General features: G+C 39.6%; 1 protein-coding gene across 1 annotated transcript in view; it reads left to right on the top strand.

Annotated features, from left to right (window-relative positions):
• Positions 1-20167, top strand: part of CERS6 (ceramide synthase 6) — a 110893-nt gene that overhangs the window by 38063 nt on the left and 52663 nt on the right. Inside the window, exon 4 of the mRNA XM_009274999.1 lies at positions 7892-7949. Within this exon, the coding sequence (XP_009273274.1) occupies positions 7892-7949 (58 nt within the window). The remainder of the gene's footprint in view (positions 1-7891; positions 7950-20167) is intronic.

Below are 20167 nucleotides of genomic sequence, written 5' to 3'. Positions count from 1 at the left end.
TGTTTCTGATCTGCTCTATATTTGGGTTTTCAGTGTATAGGTCTGTCATGATCTAAGCACATACAGATTTAATAAAGCTCTTAGTTTATTTTAAAAGAGCTTTATTAGGTGAGGGAGATTGTGAGATTGGAACTTAGAGTAGAAATTCTTTAGGAGATCTCTCTGAAAATATGCAAGTGAAAACATACGTCCACGCGTACCAGGCCGAATGCTGAGAGTGTGCCACCTGGGTTATCAAATTACCTTCACCCTGTCTTATTTTGAGTTCTGCCTGGAAAACAGTTGGAACTCTGATTTTCTAAATTCCTTAAAAAGCTGATGATACCGAATAACTTATGGTAACACTGATGTCTCAAAAGAAGGTGGCAATTTGTTGCTTTACTCTTCTAGGTAGTGGCGCAGGCTGTGAAGTATGAATAGTCATCCACCACAATTCCCAAACAGTCCTGTGGGATGGCACTGCTCACTGCTTGTGTGTGTTAGGCTTTGATCAGGGAATGCAAAACATCCAAAAAGATTGCTCAGAGTGAAACACAGTAACACCTGAATTGTCATGTGCCTGATATAAAAGCACGGTTTTGTGCAACTTAACTACTGTAAGATTGAAGTCTTAATACTGTAAGATCAACCTTGTGATACCTTAACTACTGTAAGATTGAAGTCTTAATACTGTAAGATCAACACTTGTGATACAATACAAAAGGTCTTAAGTTTGAATTTGTGAGACCATTAAATGTTTGAGGTGCTAGTAGTACTCCTAGGTTTTGGATGGATTAAACGTTATTTTTCTGTGCTCTGTCTTGTATATTTACATGGTTTATTGCCTAAAAAATTATCTTTGTGGGGATTTTTGTTGTTTTAGGGGAGAAGGGTTGCTGTTTGTTTGTTGGTGTTTGGTTTTGGGGTTTGGGGTTTTTTTAAACCTAAAATGGGAGCTATAATAGGTCAGTAGACAATGTCACAAATATTAAGAAGTTGATCCAAAAGTTCAGAGTCCATTGGTTTTGGGATCATCCTCTAAATATCTTTCCTTAGATGTAACCTTCTAGAAGGAATGCATATCTCTGGCTATGTCAGGAGCAACATCATTGGATTAAGTCCCCTTGAGTGAATCAGAAAGTTGAAGGCTCTGGTACTGTGTTTGGGCGAGCAGAAAAATGCGATGTGAGGATAAAACACAGACTGCTTTAAGTCACAGTGGGAATGTGGGGAACTTAGCAATGCTTCCTATTTAAAAGAAATAAACATTCAGAATTGTTTAAACTCAGCCTCACAAATGCTCTTTTGAGTAGTCTCACAGTGAACATACTCTTAACAGCCGCAGGAAATCATTGCAGCAAAAATAGTTATCAGTCTCAGCTAACAATTGCGATAGCCCAGCTACATGCTCGCCCAGTTCAGTCAGATGGTGGGGATTAAAATGGAGAACAAGCTGCGTGACGGCAGTTCAAGTCTTTTCGTCTTCTCCAGAACCAAGGCCTGCACCTGTGGAGTTTGCATTAGGCTTGGTTTGGCTTTCAGCCCAAAGCCTGAGCCCAGAGGTCTGTCAGCCACTGCCAGGAGTTGAGCAGCAGGTGACTGAGAACAGCAAATCTGAAATCTTACTGAAGTGAATTTCCATGGGAAAAACTTCAGGAGTCTACAGTTTCTCTGAAAATAGTTTTCAGAGCCAGAAAGCCAGTTTCTTCGACTGCAGGCAATGTGGTAAGCCCATGGCTAGTTGCTAAATGTGGGGGTTTTTTTAACATTAACTGTTTTGAAGTGGCATTCATTGCTGTTTGTGGCCCTGACTGTAGCAAATCTGTGGCAAAAGCATCTCTGTAAATAACAGCTACAATTCTGGAAGCAAAATGGCTGTTATGTTTTTAACATTGTGCATTTATTATATTTCATGTTTGCTTGTCAAAAGTCAGTTGGATAACTTCGGATCCTTGCACACCATTGCTGGGCAGCAGGCACTGGTTTGGCATTGGAGCTGTAAGGGGTGTGCAGGGCTGTGCGCTACTGGGGGCGTGCTGCAAAGCTGGGGGCTCTGCAGGAGTGCCTGTGTTCACAGCCCAGCCAGCCGGTCTTCCTGCAAAAGAAACAAAGAAAGGGAAAACTGCAGGAGCAGAGAGGCCTTGTGCCTCTTCAGCCTTATTCTGGGAGAAGTGGCCCTTTTCCTGGGAGAGTGGCCATGCTGAGCTCGCTCTGCTGGACAGCAGGTCCATGGGGAGGACAGTGTCTTTCTGACACAGAGCACGAACCCCATGTGGTGGGCTCTGCAAAATATGTGCGTGTATATAGGGTAGGGGGGCGCTTTGCTTGAACATTGCTTGAACAATTTGTTTTTATTAGCTGAAGTTTAATTTCACATTTCAGACCAGAAATTTGGAGGGAAATTTTAAGGACAAAATTCATCCGTGTGATGAAGGGAACCTGCTTAGACATATGCATGAAATCAGTGAAGTGCTTGCTCAAGTGTGCACTTAGTTTTCGCTGAATTGAGCATGACAGGGTATACCAGATTAGTTGGCAGAGGCTCTCCAACTTTTCCATCTTCTTAGAGTTCTGTGTCATGCTGAAGCATCTTTAAAATTTCATTAGCAGCTTGAAGTTAAAAGGGTTGAGAGGTTAAGAAACTGTGCTCTGGATCAGGAATGCACTTGCGTGTTGAACAAGAGCAGTCAGATCTGTTGCTGCACTCTTGAGGGGCTCTAGAGCGTTCATTTTAAGACTACATTAGAAAAGAACTTCTCTTTTTGTTACTGAAGAGTCACTTTTTAGCTTGACTCTTCGCTGCAGTGTGTCACATCCATACTTGAAACACTGGCCTGGTAAGTACCAGCACAACCTGAAGGACTTGCCAGAAGGGCCATGTGTAAACAGGTTTGATCTCCCTCATTCTGAGCTCTAGCAGACCAAATGCAAGCCTGGTTCAATCCGGAAGTCTTGTAGGCATGTTAGTGCAGGACTAAAGTGAACCTCATAAACCCTGTTGCGAGCAGACAGATCGAGTCTTCCAGAACACTTGTTCCTTGCGTGCTTTCATCATTAAATTAACCTAAAAAGTCTTTCAAGCAGCACGCTTTGTGTGTATGTGGGTCATTCAAATTTTGTGTCTCTATACAACTGACTGGAGGAGTGTTTCAAGTCTGAGGGCCAGAGCAAATTCTCACAAAACAGAGCATCTTCAACTGTCATCATCTTTCAGTTAAATGTGAACTGATGTGGTGGTCGCCCACAATAGGGTGCTTCACCTAGTGGCCTCCATTGTATTGCTTTAATAGGGCAGCGATTATTGCTGGGGGGAAAGGGCTGTTGGGCTCTGCTACTGCTGCTTTAGAAGAGTTTGTTACTTTGCCTGTTGCAGACAACCAGCTGTGACCCAAACGACAACTGTCCCCAGTGACCTGGGGACGTTCAGCATGAACTGCTGATGCTTAAGAAGGACCTTGAGCAGGATATCAGAAAGGCTACTAAAGAGGGTTTATGCTACTGGCCAGACATCTTCCCTTCCCTGGGGTCTGTGACTATTCAGTCTGTGCTCAGGCTAAGGGCTTTTTCCAACCGTGAGAGTTGGGAGTATTACCTAGGACAAATTAAAGACCTCTCTTAATCAGCTACCGCTTTGTGAATTCAGTTGGGAGTCAGACTTGATAACCTCACGCTTAAGAAAGATATCCTCTTCTATCATGTCCTGTGCAGAGAGAAAGAACATTTTGCCAAAGTTCCCAAAATACTAAGGTGGTTTGGACACTGGACTATACTGTGAGTGGACGTGATTCCTACTTGGAACTGTTTCCCTCCACTTGCATCTCTTCATCAGTGGGCTGCAGTGAGACCCAAATAGAGGGATAAAGTAGTATATACTGTAGATTGTGAATGATGGATTTCATTAGAGTACTTGTTGTAAGAGAATTGAATTGAATGCTCACCTTTGGAGGAATCTTGCTGGACAAATCTGCATTGCATGAAACATTTATCTCATACGTTCTGGCCTTGTCTGTATGATTTTGAGTTAATAATGCAGCTTCACAACCTAGTTCCTTTCCCTTTCCTCCCTGTCCTTCGTCCCAAGTCATGGAGTGTTTTCTGCTACATAAAACAGCTTCACAAGAAGAGATGGGCCTACACATGACGACTTTGTGGCTAACAAACCCTTCAGGAGTGTGAGAGGTGTGTGACAGAGGAGATAATTGTACCTAGGTTTTCCAAAGCCTGGCAGACGTTCTTACTGCTAGGCCACTGAGTAAAAGGGGCAGCTGAGGGGGAGTGAGGACTGCTTATATGCCAATAAAGCATCAACAGGGTTTTAGGTTACTGGCGCCCTGCAGCAAGGTAGGAAACTGGGCAGAGAACTGAGTGCTAATTCAATTCCCTGTGTGTTCAGAGGTATAGTGATCTATGTGTGACCTTGTGCAAAGGATTATTGATGTATCTATCACTAAATTTCTGATAGCATGTAGCTGACAGCTACAGATAGACTCCTTGCCTTTTTTTACTCTGCAGCTGAAGCTGATGGGAACAACTTCCCTTAATTTTGACCATTTGTTGTATGTATATTTCTTCTGACTGTAATGCATCATAAATGTCACTCATTCTGTAAATGGTCTTAACTGTTGATTTAGTTTAATGTGGATTTTATAGATCTCAATATATGTTAATTTGTAGGTAACAAGCATCTAGTTACATCTTTGTCTTTTTTTTTTAATTAAAAAGACAGTTACAAATGAAATATCTCCAGTTGTTAAGGTCATTGGTGTTAGCAGTTGATGTGCAACATTTACTAAAATGTTGAACATAGTTACTTAGCTAGTTAGACCAGATATATTCACTTACTGTATAATAATAATAAATACTTTAATAGCTTAAAATTAGTTTTCTTCCAAACCTTCTTCCATTCATCTATTTTTAAAAAGACAGTTACAAATGAAATATCTCCAGTTGTTAAGGTCATTGGTGTTAGCAGTTGATGTGCAACATTTACTAAAATGTTGAACATAGTTACTTAGCTAGTTAGACCAGATATATTCACTTACTGTATAATAATAATAAATACTTTAATAGCTTAAAATTAGTTTTCTTCCAAACCTTCTTCCATTCATCTATTTGATCTCTGCCAGTGGATGTTTTGCTGTTAATTGCAGCAATAAACCATCTACAAGTAGTGGTAAAACAACGTGGGAAGCTCCTTGGACTTCTTTGTATGGGATTGAGATTCCAATTGGGGTATTGAGCTGGCAGAATTTCCCTTTGAAGCCCACAGAAAAGGCAGCTAGCTGCCTGGTACAGAGCAGTGGAAAGTCCTTTGTAGCTCTGCTATCACCAGAGTTAGCTGATTCATGATGATAAACATGCTGGGGGCCAATTCTGACTTTGCTTTGTTTTGAATTTTTCTTTATTGCAGTTTGACCAAGCCTGAAGTTTGTTGAATAGCTTTTGTAGATGTTTAGCAGGAATGAGCAATTTTTTTCTACCAGTATTACTTATTTTTTTAAGAAGTTAGCACTTTGACCAGCTTTGTCTGTCACCCAGTTCTGAGCCTTGCTTTATCTTCTGATGCTCAATCCAAGTAGACTTGTTTGGCAGGTTAGGGAAAAAGAGGAAAGAAGACCAATAGCATACATTATCATATACTTGTATGCATATATCACCTTTGTAGCATTCAAATAGTTGGAGCAAGTAGATTGTCTTTGGCTGACCCAAATAGTACCTGGTGGCTCTTGGCTCTGAGGTATTTCCAGAGCTCCAGGAATTCTCCTACAGGGCAATCCATGGCTTTAGCGCAGATCTACAGCAGTAGCAGTAGCGTTTTGCGGGGGTGGGTGGGAGGTTAGACAGGGAAATCGGTGTTTCTGAATCTGCTTGTTTCAGGAATGCAATGCTGCAACCAGAGTCTTTCAGACATCCGTGCAGACTGGAAAATCCCTGAGACCCACCATCTAAAACTTAACCATTCAAATATTTCAAATACTTTAGGCTGCCTTTGAACTCCTCTATGGAATATTGCATTTCCCAACAGCAAGCTACAAATGTCCTCAAATATGTTATGAATTTTTCTTGGAGAAATGTGGAATAAAGGTGATATTGAGGGGATTTTTAAAACAAGAAAACTCTTTGTGAGGAATTTATCATAACTGCTCACACTTAGGAGTGAAAGAAGGGCACTTGGAGTGCTCAGCAGTGAGATTAGGTTAGACAGTTTTTCTCTCCTAATATTTTTATTTTCAGTGACAGCCTTCAAACTTTCACTAGATGAGGTATGTAACCTTGAAGTTAAATGGCAGGTTTCCTAGCCATAGGACCAGCCTAATGAGAAAATTGTTGCCCAAATAAAACCTTCCTTCATATTGCTGTCCTTGCTGTTTCTTCCATGTGTGTGATCTGAAGGTTTCTATCAGCACAACTAACGTTTTGCTTCCGAGTGCTCTATTTTTGCAGTATCGTGAGAAAACTGCCAGCATGAAAGCTGCGAGACGTGTTGCTAGTGTGACTGAACCCTTGAAGGGATTGGTATTTGTATCATATCAATTGAATAAATTAATCTCTGCAGTACTGTGGAGACTACAGGATAAGAGAGAGTTTCTGTTCAGCTGAAGTATCACACTTTAAATCTCATTGATGTTCTTACACTCTCCTGTACTCAACTTGTCGGAGGGTTATTTATGTATGACACAACTTTCTTTCTAAATACTTGTAAAAGTAGCTTTGAAGAGGAAGGTTTGGATCAACCTTCTTTTACATAGGAGCATTTTCAGTTTTGAAACTATTCCAGTAATGTCTGAACCTGCTTTAATGCCAATTAACCATAAACTAATAGTTTTGCCAGTGGAGAGAAAGTTTTAAGTGCTGTAACATATGTAATTGAAGATGATTCATGCTGCAGTATTGCCTCACACTAAGGAAACCAAGTCTCATCCTGGTTTAAACGTTGTGAATAGTACCTCACTGGTGTTTATGTCAAGCATGTTTGTGTAGTCACTCCAACCCTTGGAAAAAAAACAAACCAGGAATTCGTCTAAGAATTTACACTGCATGAGGTTTTGATTTTATTTCCTTATACTTCCCTTGACTCTTCTTTCCTAATCCAGTAATGGGTCCAAAAGATAGGAAGATACTCTGTATGTCTTGTTTTACTGGGGAAGGGAGAAAGACGTAGAGGAGAGGATGATTTCGTATTAAATCTCCTGCTGGTTTCTCTCTTATTTTCCATGGCATCTTGATCCTAGCTTCTAGTTTGCCTCTATCTGAAAAGAAAAACTAGAAGCCCAGCAATTATTTCATGTGTACTTGGGAAAATGTAGAATCATCTTTATCAATGAAACTCTTTGGAAGTGGACATAAATTGTAGATATATATCTGTATCCGGCATATCTATCCGATGCAAATGCACTCCCTAAAACTAAGAGTGAAGTGCTGGAACCTGCTAAGTGAAATTCCAGCTTACTGTGGATGATGCTTTTCATTACTAAAGACTGTATTTGATGTGCAGCACTCTAAAGTCACCTGTTAAAGGCTTAATAAAATTTCTTATTATTATTGGCCTGGTGTCTAATAACAAGTGAGCTTCCCTGCAGTAGGCGTGTGAATTGTCCTCTGTCCTCCACAGTCCTGCTAGTTTTCATGAAACTTTTAAAAACTTAATTAGCCTTGAAAATTTGTGTTTTTCCTGTCATGTTTAGGTGAAATTAGCCAGTATTTTCAGAGGGCTAATGGGAGGCTGGGAAAAACAGGCAGATGAGCACAATACTGGATAACAAAAGTTGTAGAAAACCAGACCAAAATTTTGCTTCAACTTCTGTTAACACGACCAGGGTGTGGTGGTTTGGCAGGGCTGTAAGAAATCATGTATTGAACTGTAAGTATGTAAACCTGGTATCCTAGAGTTAATGTCTTGTACCTTTTGCAGGTGGAGATTTACCTTTTACCTATATATATTTACCTATGGAGTGCGGTTCCTGAAAAAGGTAGGCACTTATATTATTACACTTTCATAACACATCACGGATTTGTTTGAAGTCTCTTATAGGTATAATATAAAGCACAGGCATAAAACTTATGTTCACGAAGAATAAAAATTAAAATTTAATTTGCATTCATAAAATGAGTTGCTACTGGCATTGGTAAGGAATATAAGTTCTTATCAATATTTAATGGAGGTAAAAAAAAAAATTGGTATAGCAACATGCCTAGTTCACTTTAGTACTTTTCATTATAGACATTAAGCTGGCAGTAAGGCTTACCAAAGTATTCATCTCAATTTCTGCATCATCCTTGTTTAAATGCCTCTGGCAGAGATTGCTTTTTATTAACAAACAAAATCCATTAGTGTTTTATAAAATGCTATTTTTTGCCCGTTCTTTGTCTGATATACTGTGGAAAGAAGTTTCTATGGAGTTTCCCATCAATGCTGTGTTTCTGGTGATTTAAGCAGAGAAGGGTATTGGTAGCTTCTAAACGCCCTGGTATAGGTCTATTAACCCTGCTATAGGCAGTAATATGGATTTATGGTGCAAATTATTTTTGCAATGTGACTAGTTCTCAGAGCTTTTGTGCAAGTTGGGCTGTATGTGTAATTCTGAGAGGTGAAATTAGGGGAATGTGTGGTCTCAGTGCGTGCATGTAATCTTACCTTCTTCGTGTTGGACAAAAATTTGACAGAAGAAAATGTATCCTAAATGCTTCTGGTGCTTTGTAAGTAAAAGTAGCTGTTTAAAAAAAATCCCCATCATTTTTATGATTGTAATTCTTGAGGCTGTCCCAGGTGCCAGTCAGCTTGGTGCCAGCAGGACTGATGATGTGCCTGTGCGGAGAAGGGACATCAGAGCTGTTCTCAGCTATTTAGCAGTAGGCGGCCCCAGAGGAAGCGTGTGCCCCAGTCCTCCAGACGGACCAGAGCAGCATGTAGTGTGCAATCTCTCCGTGCCTCCTTGAACACGTATACTTTCTATGTACTTCATCCGTTAACATGCTGTATGGTCATGATCTGATACTCTGTTTTCTGCCTTTGATTCTGTACATGCCTGTGGTATTAAATACGAGAACAGTTTTAATAAGCAGTTGTCACAACCTAAAAGGTTACTCGGCCTGCGGGTGTGTAGAGATCGTGACCTTGGGTTCACAGGATTCTGTAATACACAAGGACATGGAGGCTTTATCCTCTGAATTTCTCTACTTTATTATAGATTACCACAAATACCACAAAAATCACCATTAGCAAGTATCACAAAATCACTACTAGAAAGCATACCTATGATTAATAAAGCAAATCTGTCTCAGCACAAAGAAACTGTCTGTTCTAGGAAAAACTCTGAATACCAGCATTTCTAAAGACTAAGAAGAATACAGTAAATGCATGCTTCATTACAAGCCATTGTGAGCTGTTTCTAAAGGCTGAGTTGACATGCAAAGTGCAAGATGTCTTCCTCCCAATTCAGCATATCACTGCAGTTTGAGGAGGGCTGGCTGACATAGCATGGTTGTTTAAACAAGGTATACCATTGCTCGCTTAACAAGGATCGGTTGTGTGATTTTGCTGTAATCTTAACTTCCAACATGTTTAATTTTTACAAAGAGAACTTGTTCATTATGTAATTGGGTATGTATTTTTAATTACTCATTTTTACACAGTGCTGTAAATGACTTTTGCAACATTTTATGCTATAGTCATTATTCCAGTGTTCTGCTTCGTATACTCAGGTCTTTCACATGGGAATGTATGTAAACTAACAAAATTATGATTGTGATTGTATTTATATTTATACCATCTTCCTAGTAACATTGTGTAACTAAAAGAAAGTACAGGCTTTTTAATGTTCATCAAACACCAAAGATTTTGCTGGGTCCACTTAGGGGGGAAATCTGGGTTTGCAAGGAATAAAATCCAGACCCCAAAATCTGGAGGGAGGTACTTCTTTCAGATCTTTGCTACAGTACCAAAGTGGATAATCCTTTTTCATTTGTCTTGGTTTTCTTAATGGAATAATTGCAAAGAAATGCTTAATTGCTTCCTTAGGAAGCTAGTGAAAAAAGTTAAGCATAATAAATTCTCTTACAGATTTGATAGCAAGATCTGTCCTTCAAAAAGCTGGTTTGCCAGGAGAGAAAGTTCATTTCATAGCCAGTGGTGTTTTGCTGTGCTAATGCTACAGTAGAGATCTGCATCTTTTCAGATAACAAGGTCTGCTTAAGACTATCCCTAAGATACCTAGCCCGGAAGACTGCTAAGCATGGTGAGTGAGCCCAGGTGCAACGGCAGTCCCGAGGGGTGCAGTTCCATCACAGCAACATGTGCTGCCTTACTGGGAGACGGTGAGAAAGAGTAAATACTACAGACGTTCCTGTTTTGAAGAACAGAATATGCCACCAGCATAGCACCACATTGGAAATACTTTTACTTTTAAAACCTAAGCTAATGCTTAGTTAATACATAACTTTGGATAGCTGGATAAGACGTTTTGATACAGTATGTCTTTCAAACATCCAAATGTAATAAGAATATATTTTTAAAAGGGAAACTGCATTTTGGTGCTTTTCAAATGAACAGAAGCATTCAAGGTTGGTTGGTTTGTCCATTTCTAGATAGTTAAGATCCCTGATTTGAGAAAGCTGTTTTTGCCATCTTGAGTGGGAAGTGCTCCTTATTAGTTGGTCTTATGACTTTCACTCTCACAAGGTACTCCCTTTAGCAAAGCGAACCAACTCAATTGTATAAAAGGCTCTTCCTAAAACACTATGCCCAATGCATTGCCTCTTTCATAGTTTCTTTGTTGGCTCTTGAATTGCCAGGCAACAAAATACTCTAACTTCTATATTATTGCCCTTCCCTCCTGACTTGACCTAGTCTCCTTGCAACCTGCCGTTCCTTTGCTTTGCTGCATATGTTGCTGACCTGATGGGTTTTTTGTTCACATTTGGCTCTCTTAAATGTTCCTTCCTTAGTTTGAGGGTGAAATTAATCTTTACCTACAAGACTGGCATGCAGCCCGTCAATTACTTAAGCACCGCTTTGAGCTAGTTTTGAGGTCCTTTGCTTTGTGCTGGCCCTTTGCCTAGAGGTGAATTTCACCTTTTGGATTCTTTCTGAAAACACCTTTCTCATAATGCTCACAGCACATGAATCATTGCTACTTTGTCTTCTACTGTCACCTTCCCTATTTGCTGCGTAAAGCAATATTACTACATGAGTGCAGTATCAGCAGAAGGGTGGATGGCTGTTTCCTTGTGCCCACCAAACCACCCGCAGAAGATCTAACCAGGATACTCTGGCAAACCACCATTCTTGCAAAGAATGTCATTAGGTCTTTGGTGGCTTTGCAGAGCTGACAAGCTTATCTGGCTTTTTGGGAAGATGTGCCCAAGCTTAACAAGCAGTAATTGGTTAGCAGACTTAGCAACTCTTGTTTGATTTAGTTCTGAAAGTGTGATACTGTCAGTGGCACACATGCTGACGTTAATTTATTTTTAGAATGGTAGTAACTAACTGCATTAATGTTTTACATTTGCCTGGCTAGAGCATCTTGCAAGGGGAAAGAGGCCTGGAGTTTCAGCTTTGATTTTCACTTCCATACAGAAGCACATGAAAGCCAATAAAGCTGTCATTTGGAGCAATCATAGCTCTCTCTAAAATGCCGTGTCAAGCTTGTCTTTGTTACTGTCCATGACTGCAGTTAATGGCTGATCTAGATAAAAGAAATTTCTGCACTTGATAAAGCGACCTGTAAGTCTTTGTAGTAACAACTGCACGTGATAGGATATATCAATTCTTTTGCCATGCTATAATTGCTGAGTATGTTGCTGGAGATTTAAAAACTTTCTTGTCACTGAAAGCTGTGTCTCTTATCAAACTGTTCTCTTGGGGTTTGTCTTTTTCCAGTGACAGATGTATGCTGTTAAGACATAAATACAATAAAAAAATGTTACTTTTGAACAGTATTTTCAAAAAATCTCAATTCACAGGGAAAAAATGCCTGACATAAAGCTTTGTCTTCAAAGTTTGCTCTGTTGCAACAGAACTTATCAACCTATATGTTTTAAATAAGTTTTTGTCTTAGTGGTGTCTGCAGGACACTTAGATTGCAGCTTCTACCATTGGTGTCTGCCTTCTTCAGTCAGGAGGTGATTTTTAACTGCAGGGTGCAGCTGTGTGATTGGTGCATCTTATAACCATTTGCAACATCAAGGAAATATGTGCCCCTTTCAAGAGTTACAGTGAAGTGAAGAGAATTAAGTCTTTGGTAAGAGAGTAGAGAAGGCAAGGCAGTTGCTTTCTTACTCACAAATGGACCACATGTAGAGGAATAGCTCACAGCCTTCCAGATACTCAGCCAAACCATTGCATCACCTACAAATTGTGTCATAACGTGTATGCGCAAGAGACCAACAGACTTCAGTAAAATTTTTACCTTAGAGTTATTAGTATTTAATTATCATATTAGACATTCCTCCCTTCCCCAGCTCCTGTGTGCCTTCAGCCTTTTTTTTTTTTTTCTCTCCTTTGCATCAAAATAAGTAAATGAATATCACTGAGCTGCAAGGTTTAATTTTATTAGGGGTTTTGCTGTCATTGTCTGTAACTAGTGAAGTAATTAATGACATTTCAATGTCAAAGCATCTCAAAGATGAAATTTTTTCCTTGGTCTTGGTTTCTTTCTTAAATGTTCCTTACAAATTTTTGCTTCTTCTTAAAGTCCTCTCTAACAACGCTTTTGATTGTAGCTATCTTATTTATATTACCAAGTGGTGTAATAGTGGGATGAGACTTTCTGCTTCCCAAAGAGTCTCTCATTGAAGTGAAATGTATGTTTGTCTCTGTTCTTCCAAACCAGAACTTTAAATTTTACACAAATCAACTGTTAACTTTCTAGGTAATGAGTACAAAGCAGATGTCGGGAGATTGATGGGTTTGTCACTCCACCCCAGTGCCCTCTAGCAGTTTGTGTTTCAGGACATGCCCTGCCATCAGGAGCACACTCTGCTCCAGGCTGAACTCCCATCTCCTCCAGACTCGGTGGTGCAGGATGCTCTGTCCTCCTTCCCAGCATGGTGGCTAATGCACTGAAGGGGTGTAATAGGTCATCGTAATTAGGATTTGAAGTCACCTCTGTCATTTCTGATACTTTATGAGAAGAGGGGATCGATGTAAATGTAGGTTGAGTTCACTTTCTACCTCAAATATTACAATTTTCAAGGCCAGATTTGGTGATGAATATTCTTCTATGTGAGGAAACAGACTGAGACACCAACTTTCAAAGAGAAGGTGAAGCTTTCTTTCATTACTCGCTGCCAACTCTGTTACTTGTTGCTTTCCACGGCAGATTTAAATGATTTGGGGCTAAAGAGTGAGTGGCCCACAAAATCCTTTAATGCAAAGCATTCACCTTCCCGTCCACTCCTTATTGCCCCCATTCTTGGCAAAATGGCAAATGCTAGATGTGACCCCATCTTAGTTTTCAAGCTTCTGAAAAAGATGTTAGGTCAAGCCTCGCTACGTTTTGGCAGTATGGACTGAAGCCAGTCCTTTCAGCTAAGTTCTTCAGTGCTTCATCTGAAATGAAGCCCAAATTAAAATAGCTTTGTATTTCTTTTAGAACACCCACCGACTCTCACCGGAGTAAATGTTTACTTTGATTTTTTTTTTTTTAATTGCCTCTTTCAGACTTTTCCTGTAATTTATATGTATGAAACCACAGTGTGGGGTTTGCTTTTAGTTTTACTTTTTTAACTCATTTGCATGGTTCTTGTTTTTAAATTAAGTGGTGAAAAAGGTGATTTTGTTTTGTTCCATGTGGTATTTAGATATATGCATACAAGATATAGAACATAAATGCTTAGAGTAGGTGATCTTAAATGTAAATCTTACAAGTTCTATATTTACATTTTTATTAGCCTAACAGTAATTAAAATAGCTTTGTATTTCTTTAAAAACCCCCACCGACTCTCACCGGAGTAAATGTTTACTTTGATTTTTTTTTTTTTAATTGCCTCTTTCAGACTTTTCCTGTAATTTATATGTATGAAACCACAGTGTGGGGTTTGCTTTTAGTTTTACTTTTTTAACTCATTTGCATGGTTCTTGTTTTTAAATTAAGTGGTGAAAAAGGTGATTTTGTTTTGTTCCATGTGGTATTTAGATATATGCATACAAGATATAGAACATAAATGCTTAGAGTAGGTGATCTTAAATGTAAATCTTACAAGTTCTATATTTACATTTTTATTAGCCTAACAGTAACCCAGACTAAAGACAATGGTAAGAAATTATCTAATACAAAGCTAACATGCTTGTGTGGGTGGTACCAGAACCCTAGAGTGTTGGAAAGATTTTTACCTTCATAGATAATGCATGATGAGATAGCGCTAGTTAGTGGCTTAGAAGACCTATGTCCAAGTTGATCTGTGATGTAATGACATTGACTCTTACACAGAGGTATTTGGTCTCAAATACCATTATCACTGTGAAGTATGATTATGAAAATATGATATGGTCCTAGGTCATCCTAGGAGTTGGCATAATAACCTGCATGGCCAGAAGCATGTTCCTTTACCCTGGTAATAAATACACTACAGCATTCTTTGTATCTTTATAAATCACTAAGATTTGAAGCATAAAAGATAACTAACCAATTATATTTCCACTCTGATCATGTATATGCAAATTCTTCCCCGTTTCTGACTGCAGCTGAGATTTTTCAGCACTACCATTTGTTTCATTTGCATGTCTACAAAACAATTCCTTGCAGAGCACCACACCAGTATTGATGCCAACAAGACATTAAGTTCCAGTGACATTAAACTGACTGTTTTGCTTATCGCTAACATAGGAACAAGATAACATTTTTGTTTTCTTCAGTAATATTTGCAATTAAATCAATGGTGGCTTGGCTCATTAAGAGTTAATGGTCTGATTGTGCTCCCATTAAATGGAAAAATTAGCATTAGCTTCGGTGATAAAGAAACAGAGTGAGGAATTCAGGACTGGCTTGTTACTTGCTTGCTAAGTAAGCACCATCCTTGGTGCTAAGCAGTATCTGTATAATGCTGTAGAATGAAAAACCTTTACAAACATCTGGAAGCGAAGCTTCCAGGTGACCTATGGTAACTTTTCACATTCAGTTTCCTTCTTTTAATTGCCCATGAGAATTACAAACTCACAAAAGAGCATGAATTCCCTGCAGTAAGAGTCTTGTGAAGTCTCAATATAGACTTGGGAACCTGAAGTTGCATGTAGGTATCCTACTAGGAAAAGGACCATCTGCCTGGATAAACAAGTAACTTTTGACTTGGTCTTTTCAAAGTTAGTGTTGAAGTAAGGCTGATGATATGAGGATGCTGTGGCTGTGTTTAATAAATGCTAAACGCAACAAGTGTCTGTATGCATGCAGCTGATTGAGTGTCAGTTCTGCATCTCCCTTCCTAAGGAGTCATCTCCTACAACAGAACTGTCTGCTGTGTAATTGCAACTGCTAGTGGTGCAGATAGATTGCAAAACAACAGGAAAGCCATATTGAAGTGTAAATTTGACTCCAAAAACCTACTCAAGTGACATAAATGTATGGAAGGCAGCTAGAAAAATAGCAGTGTAGTATGGAGGAAGAAAAAACCCAACAGGTAGAGCTCCACTTCTGCTGTTATGAAAGTTCCTCTTTCTTGAGACGATAGGATGTTTCAAAAGCAGAAAATGAAGTGCTTACCCTCGTGTGTGCACTAACTGCTGAGCTAGCCAATTACTGTGTGACAGCAGGAGATGCTCTGTTAGTGGCCTACAGTTTCTATGCACACTTAGAGAGAACCTGGCTTCCTAATGCTTTTTTGTGAGTGAAGGTGTTTCATTCTGCTACATAGCTGAGCTGGCATGTTCTTTGCCTCTTCTTGGAATAAAATAGCAACAGCGATACATGCAGGTGTTACAGCCCTGGGAGAGTAGTATAGCATTTGTAAATGCCATTTTGGATTGCTTATAGTCAACAATTTTAGAGCCTAAAGTCAGAGGACCTTCCTTTGAAATACAGAAAAAGAACTTGTCACTTCATGGTGTGGTGACTGGTTTTTGACATTGTTTCTGTATTAGAGTTCACCTGTATCACTTGATTATTGAGATTGTTAATCTTAGAGGAAGTAAATAGTTGCTGAAACACACAGCAACTTCATAGAAATGTTATATTTGGGGAAACAGGCATCTCTGTGATGAAGATTGTGAGTTCATATCCCTGTGGGAAATAAGACTGGGACACAGGAAGAATGGGTTGTTTACCGGGAGTGGTGTCTCATTTGCCATTCTGGTTTTGGAAGTTTCCTGCTATTTATCTTTCTATTAATTTAGCAGCTATTTTGGTATTAAACTATTTAATAGGTTCACTGTATGCTGTGTCTTGCACCTCTTCTATCACTGATACTTCATCTTCAGTTTTCTTCAGAACATCCTGAGGTCTGTTCAGGATGCGATCATATGTTCAGATGTCATCAAATACATGTCCATTTATTTTAGCTGTTAAATAAAACAATTTTGGAAACACCTAGCATACACTTCCTCCTTAAAGGAAATGTGTCTCAGCTTCTGGTCACAAAGCTGACAAGTTGGTGATAGCTTATATTAGTCAGGTTCAGGACCTAATAAAATGCAACTGCTGTCACTCTGTTTGCTCTGGTTAGTCATGGTAAGATGTTTTGAAGGACCTCCAAGAGGCACTGGACTCTTTACTTTTGGCCAAAGTAGTAATATGCTCCCAGAAAAATGAGGAGTTACTATTAGTGTAAAACCACTACAGCACTTCTGTGTGCATTTATACCATTTAATCTTCTTTCCTTTAGATGGAAACTTTTCTTAAAAGACAAATGGATGAAAACCACACACTGCTGGTATTTATCCCAAAGTTATCTCCAGCGTTGGAAAATTAAGGTTGAATTGAGTCACTCTTACTATTTTAAAGAGCAAGCGTATGTTTTCTCTATTATGAAAGACACATTTCACTGTACTCTGTTCACCTGTTTCTTTCTCAGCCACATAGGGTCTCAGCAGGCTCGTGGGATGTTCAGCATACATTATAAACACTTCCCTTCACTGACTCAGTAAAGCAGCTTAATTCAGTCACAAATTACTTTGTCTAATAAACAAGGAAGGTTCTAATTTCACAGCTGTACGTGAGGCTTTTTTGACACTGGTGCTGTCTTTTCTTAATTGTTCCCCTAAGAGCTGAGTTGTATCTCCATGGAGCAATGGAGGATACAGGTTTGGTTGGTTACTTGTTTGTTTCTCTTTTTTCCTGACCTGGTTTGTGTAGTCTTGCAAAGAATGACCTGACCTTGGAAAGCCCAACATGAGTGAGATCACTGGTAGTTTTCTACCTGCTGTACAGCATTTGTTTTCTGGCCTCTCTGTCTCAAGACTGGCCATGGAAATCTCATGGATTATCTGAAGATGAGTAGTTGGGAGGAGGTACAGCTTTATCCTTGCAGTTTGCCATAGTGGTCCATTTCCCCGTGGTCAGTTCTTCTGTTTGGTGCAGCCCAGGGCTTGTTGGCACTGGGAGTAGCAGGACTGTTCTGGGGAGAAACTAAATTTTGTATAATTCTATGTAGTCTTTTCTTTCCCATATACTCCTCAGCTACCTCTTATGTCAATATTTTCTACTTTTATCTTGCTTTGTCAGATCACTACACTGCTTTTCCCCGCTTCTTAAACTGACTTCATTATTTTAGGGAGTGGATTTGGGAATCCTGTAAGTATGCAGGTTTGTCATGTTCCTGTGGACTATAGAAAGGCTGTCTTATTTCATTCCTCTCTTGTTGCTATCTTTTTACATTTTAAATGTGATCATTTTATCCAGCATCAACACGTTTTCCCAAGGAAACAGATAGCAATGACCTTGATTTAGCTCTCAGGGTCAACCATGGTTCAGCAGATACGCAGCGGGGTCTTTAGTCTTTCTGGAGGTTATTTGTTCCTGTCAGTTCTATAAAATATGAAGAGAATAAATAAGGAGGTTTATCTTTGTACATTGCAATTTCCAAAGTGTTAGTGAGAACGGGGTGCTTCTGACTCTGCCTTACTGATACCATGCCCTGTCACCTGGCGGTTCAGTGAGACAGAGGGCAGCCAGGACTGTGATCCATCGGCTCTGGAGGTGCTGGGGAGGCAAGCCAGGGTGCAGCTGCTTTGAAGCTAACTGGTCTTTCTCAGTTGTCCAGCGACTCTTCACTGTAGTCACACTATGGGAGATACACATGATAGCCTTTTCAAAAGCCTCACGCTGGTTGCAATGTTTTATTGAACCGTGATATTTAAGAATGTTTTTGAAGTCATCCCACCAGTTTGAGAGAGGAGTTGTGTTGTAGCAAAGGTGACTGCATCTGCAAAGAGCTGTTCAGATATTCATGCAGAGCATGACTGTGAATGGTTTTCTTTTCCTAATGTCACCAATTCTGTATAGATATTGCTGAAAAGGATTCTTTTTAGCTTGATAACAAGTTTCAAAGTTGACATTTTAACTGCTTTACTTACTTGGGAAGCTGTGCTGTATTTGTGGTTACTGTGCACACTAAGTCATGATACTGCAAGGTCTGCAGTGGAATGAAGCTGCTAATAGAGAAGATCACTGACTGTCATTTCCAACACGCTTATGTTACTCGTTTAGTTGGCGTTGGATTGAGAAATGAAGACATAAATGAGAAATAATTTTGAAAATTATCCTGTTTGAAATGAAATCTGCAGTCACTGGGCTGCAAATGTTCTGCTCTGGGGCTCGTGCATTGTTGCAAATTAGGTTCCAGATAAATAAATGTAAGTATTACATGATATAAGTATAACCAACCAGTATATAGTGCTGATACTGTGCTTCCTAAAAGCCCTGTGTTTTACAAGTATGATAGCTCTGAAATGTCCTGTTGAATAAAAGCCCTTGGACTTTGAGATCACTCTCAAAGGATTCCTGTATAGGGTCTTCCCCTCCGCTCCAGCTGGACTGATCCCTTGCTGCTGATTCATGAGCAACACGCCATTTCTGAAACCAATAGACACAGAGGTGTCAAGTGCATTTACTTGGACTTCTGGATTTTCATTTGGCTCAGGATCGTGAAATTGCATTTTCATAATTTCAAAACAAAGGTCGTGCTGCAGTTTAAATGGGGTTTTAGTTAGAATATTAATGATATTGTTCTGGAGTTTGAATGCAGAAATTAATAGTTTTAAATTCTTCACACAAGTCTCCTGCAGTGCATAGAGAACATCCTTTGTGGGGACTCTTGGCAACTACTGTCATTAGAAATAAAGAATAAATTTATTTTTCCTCAATATTGTATGGGAATCATAAGAGGACATCATTCATGCTTGAAGTACTGACAACAACTCTTCCCACAGGAAGCTATCCTACACGAAAGATCACCTGTAATAGCAGAGGTCTCCAAGGCAGCAATTGGTAGCTGTGGCTTTTTTAACTTTTTGGATTAATGTTACTACAAAGATTCATCACGGGTAGCAATGAATTTTGGTAGATCTAAACTGTACTTAAAAAAATGTACTGCGAAACACCAGCAGCTGCCAAACTGAAAAATCAATTGCTGTATTGAAAATGTCCAATGCCCTAGACAGTTTTCGGTCTTTCTAGCAGTAGAACAGACTTGATCCTGTTGTAAAAGTTTCTCAGCTATTGGAAAGATATCCGCAGAACTCGTTGTGTGTTACTTATGTTGTTTGGAGCAGAAAAAAATGAGCTGCATTAGAATGGTCAGTATTTCATTTATCATTTCCATCTCCTTTTGCCATACCTGCTGCATCTACTTTTTCATGAAGCTAATGCTTCTGGATATTGTGCAGAACAGAATAATACAAGAAACACAGCATCTCGGAAATATTCACACAGCTGTTTGGAATACATCTGAACATCTGATTCTTAGAATGAGACTACTACACCAGTCAGCACAGGTTCATGAGAGGCAGGTCCTGCTTGACCAACCTGATCTCCTTCTATGACCAGGTACCTGCCTAGGTGGATGAGGGAAAGGCTGTGGATGTGGTCTACCTGGACTTCAGTAAAGCCTTTGACACTGTCTCCCACAGCATCCTCCTAGAGAAGCTGGCGGCTCATGGCTTAGACAGGTGTACTCTGTGCTGGGTCAAAAACTGGCTGGACGACCGGGCCCAGAGAGTTGTGGTGAATGGAGTTCAATCCAGTTGGCAGCCGGTCACGAG

The sequence above is a fragment of the Aptenodytes forsteri genome, unplaced genomic scaffold (assembly GCF_000699145.1).
Source record: "Aptenodytes forsteri isolate BGI_AS27 unplaced genomic scaffold, ASM69914v1 Scaffold255, whole genome shotgun sequence".
NCBI lineage: Eukaryota > Metazoa > Chordata > Aves > Sphenisciformes > Spheniscidae > Aptenodytes > Aptenodytes forsteri.
This window is presented reverse-complemented; position numbering and strand designations above follow the sequence as displayed.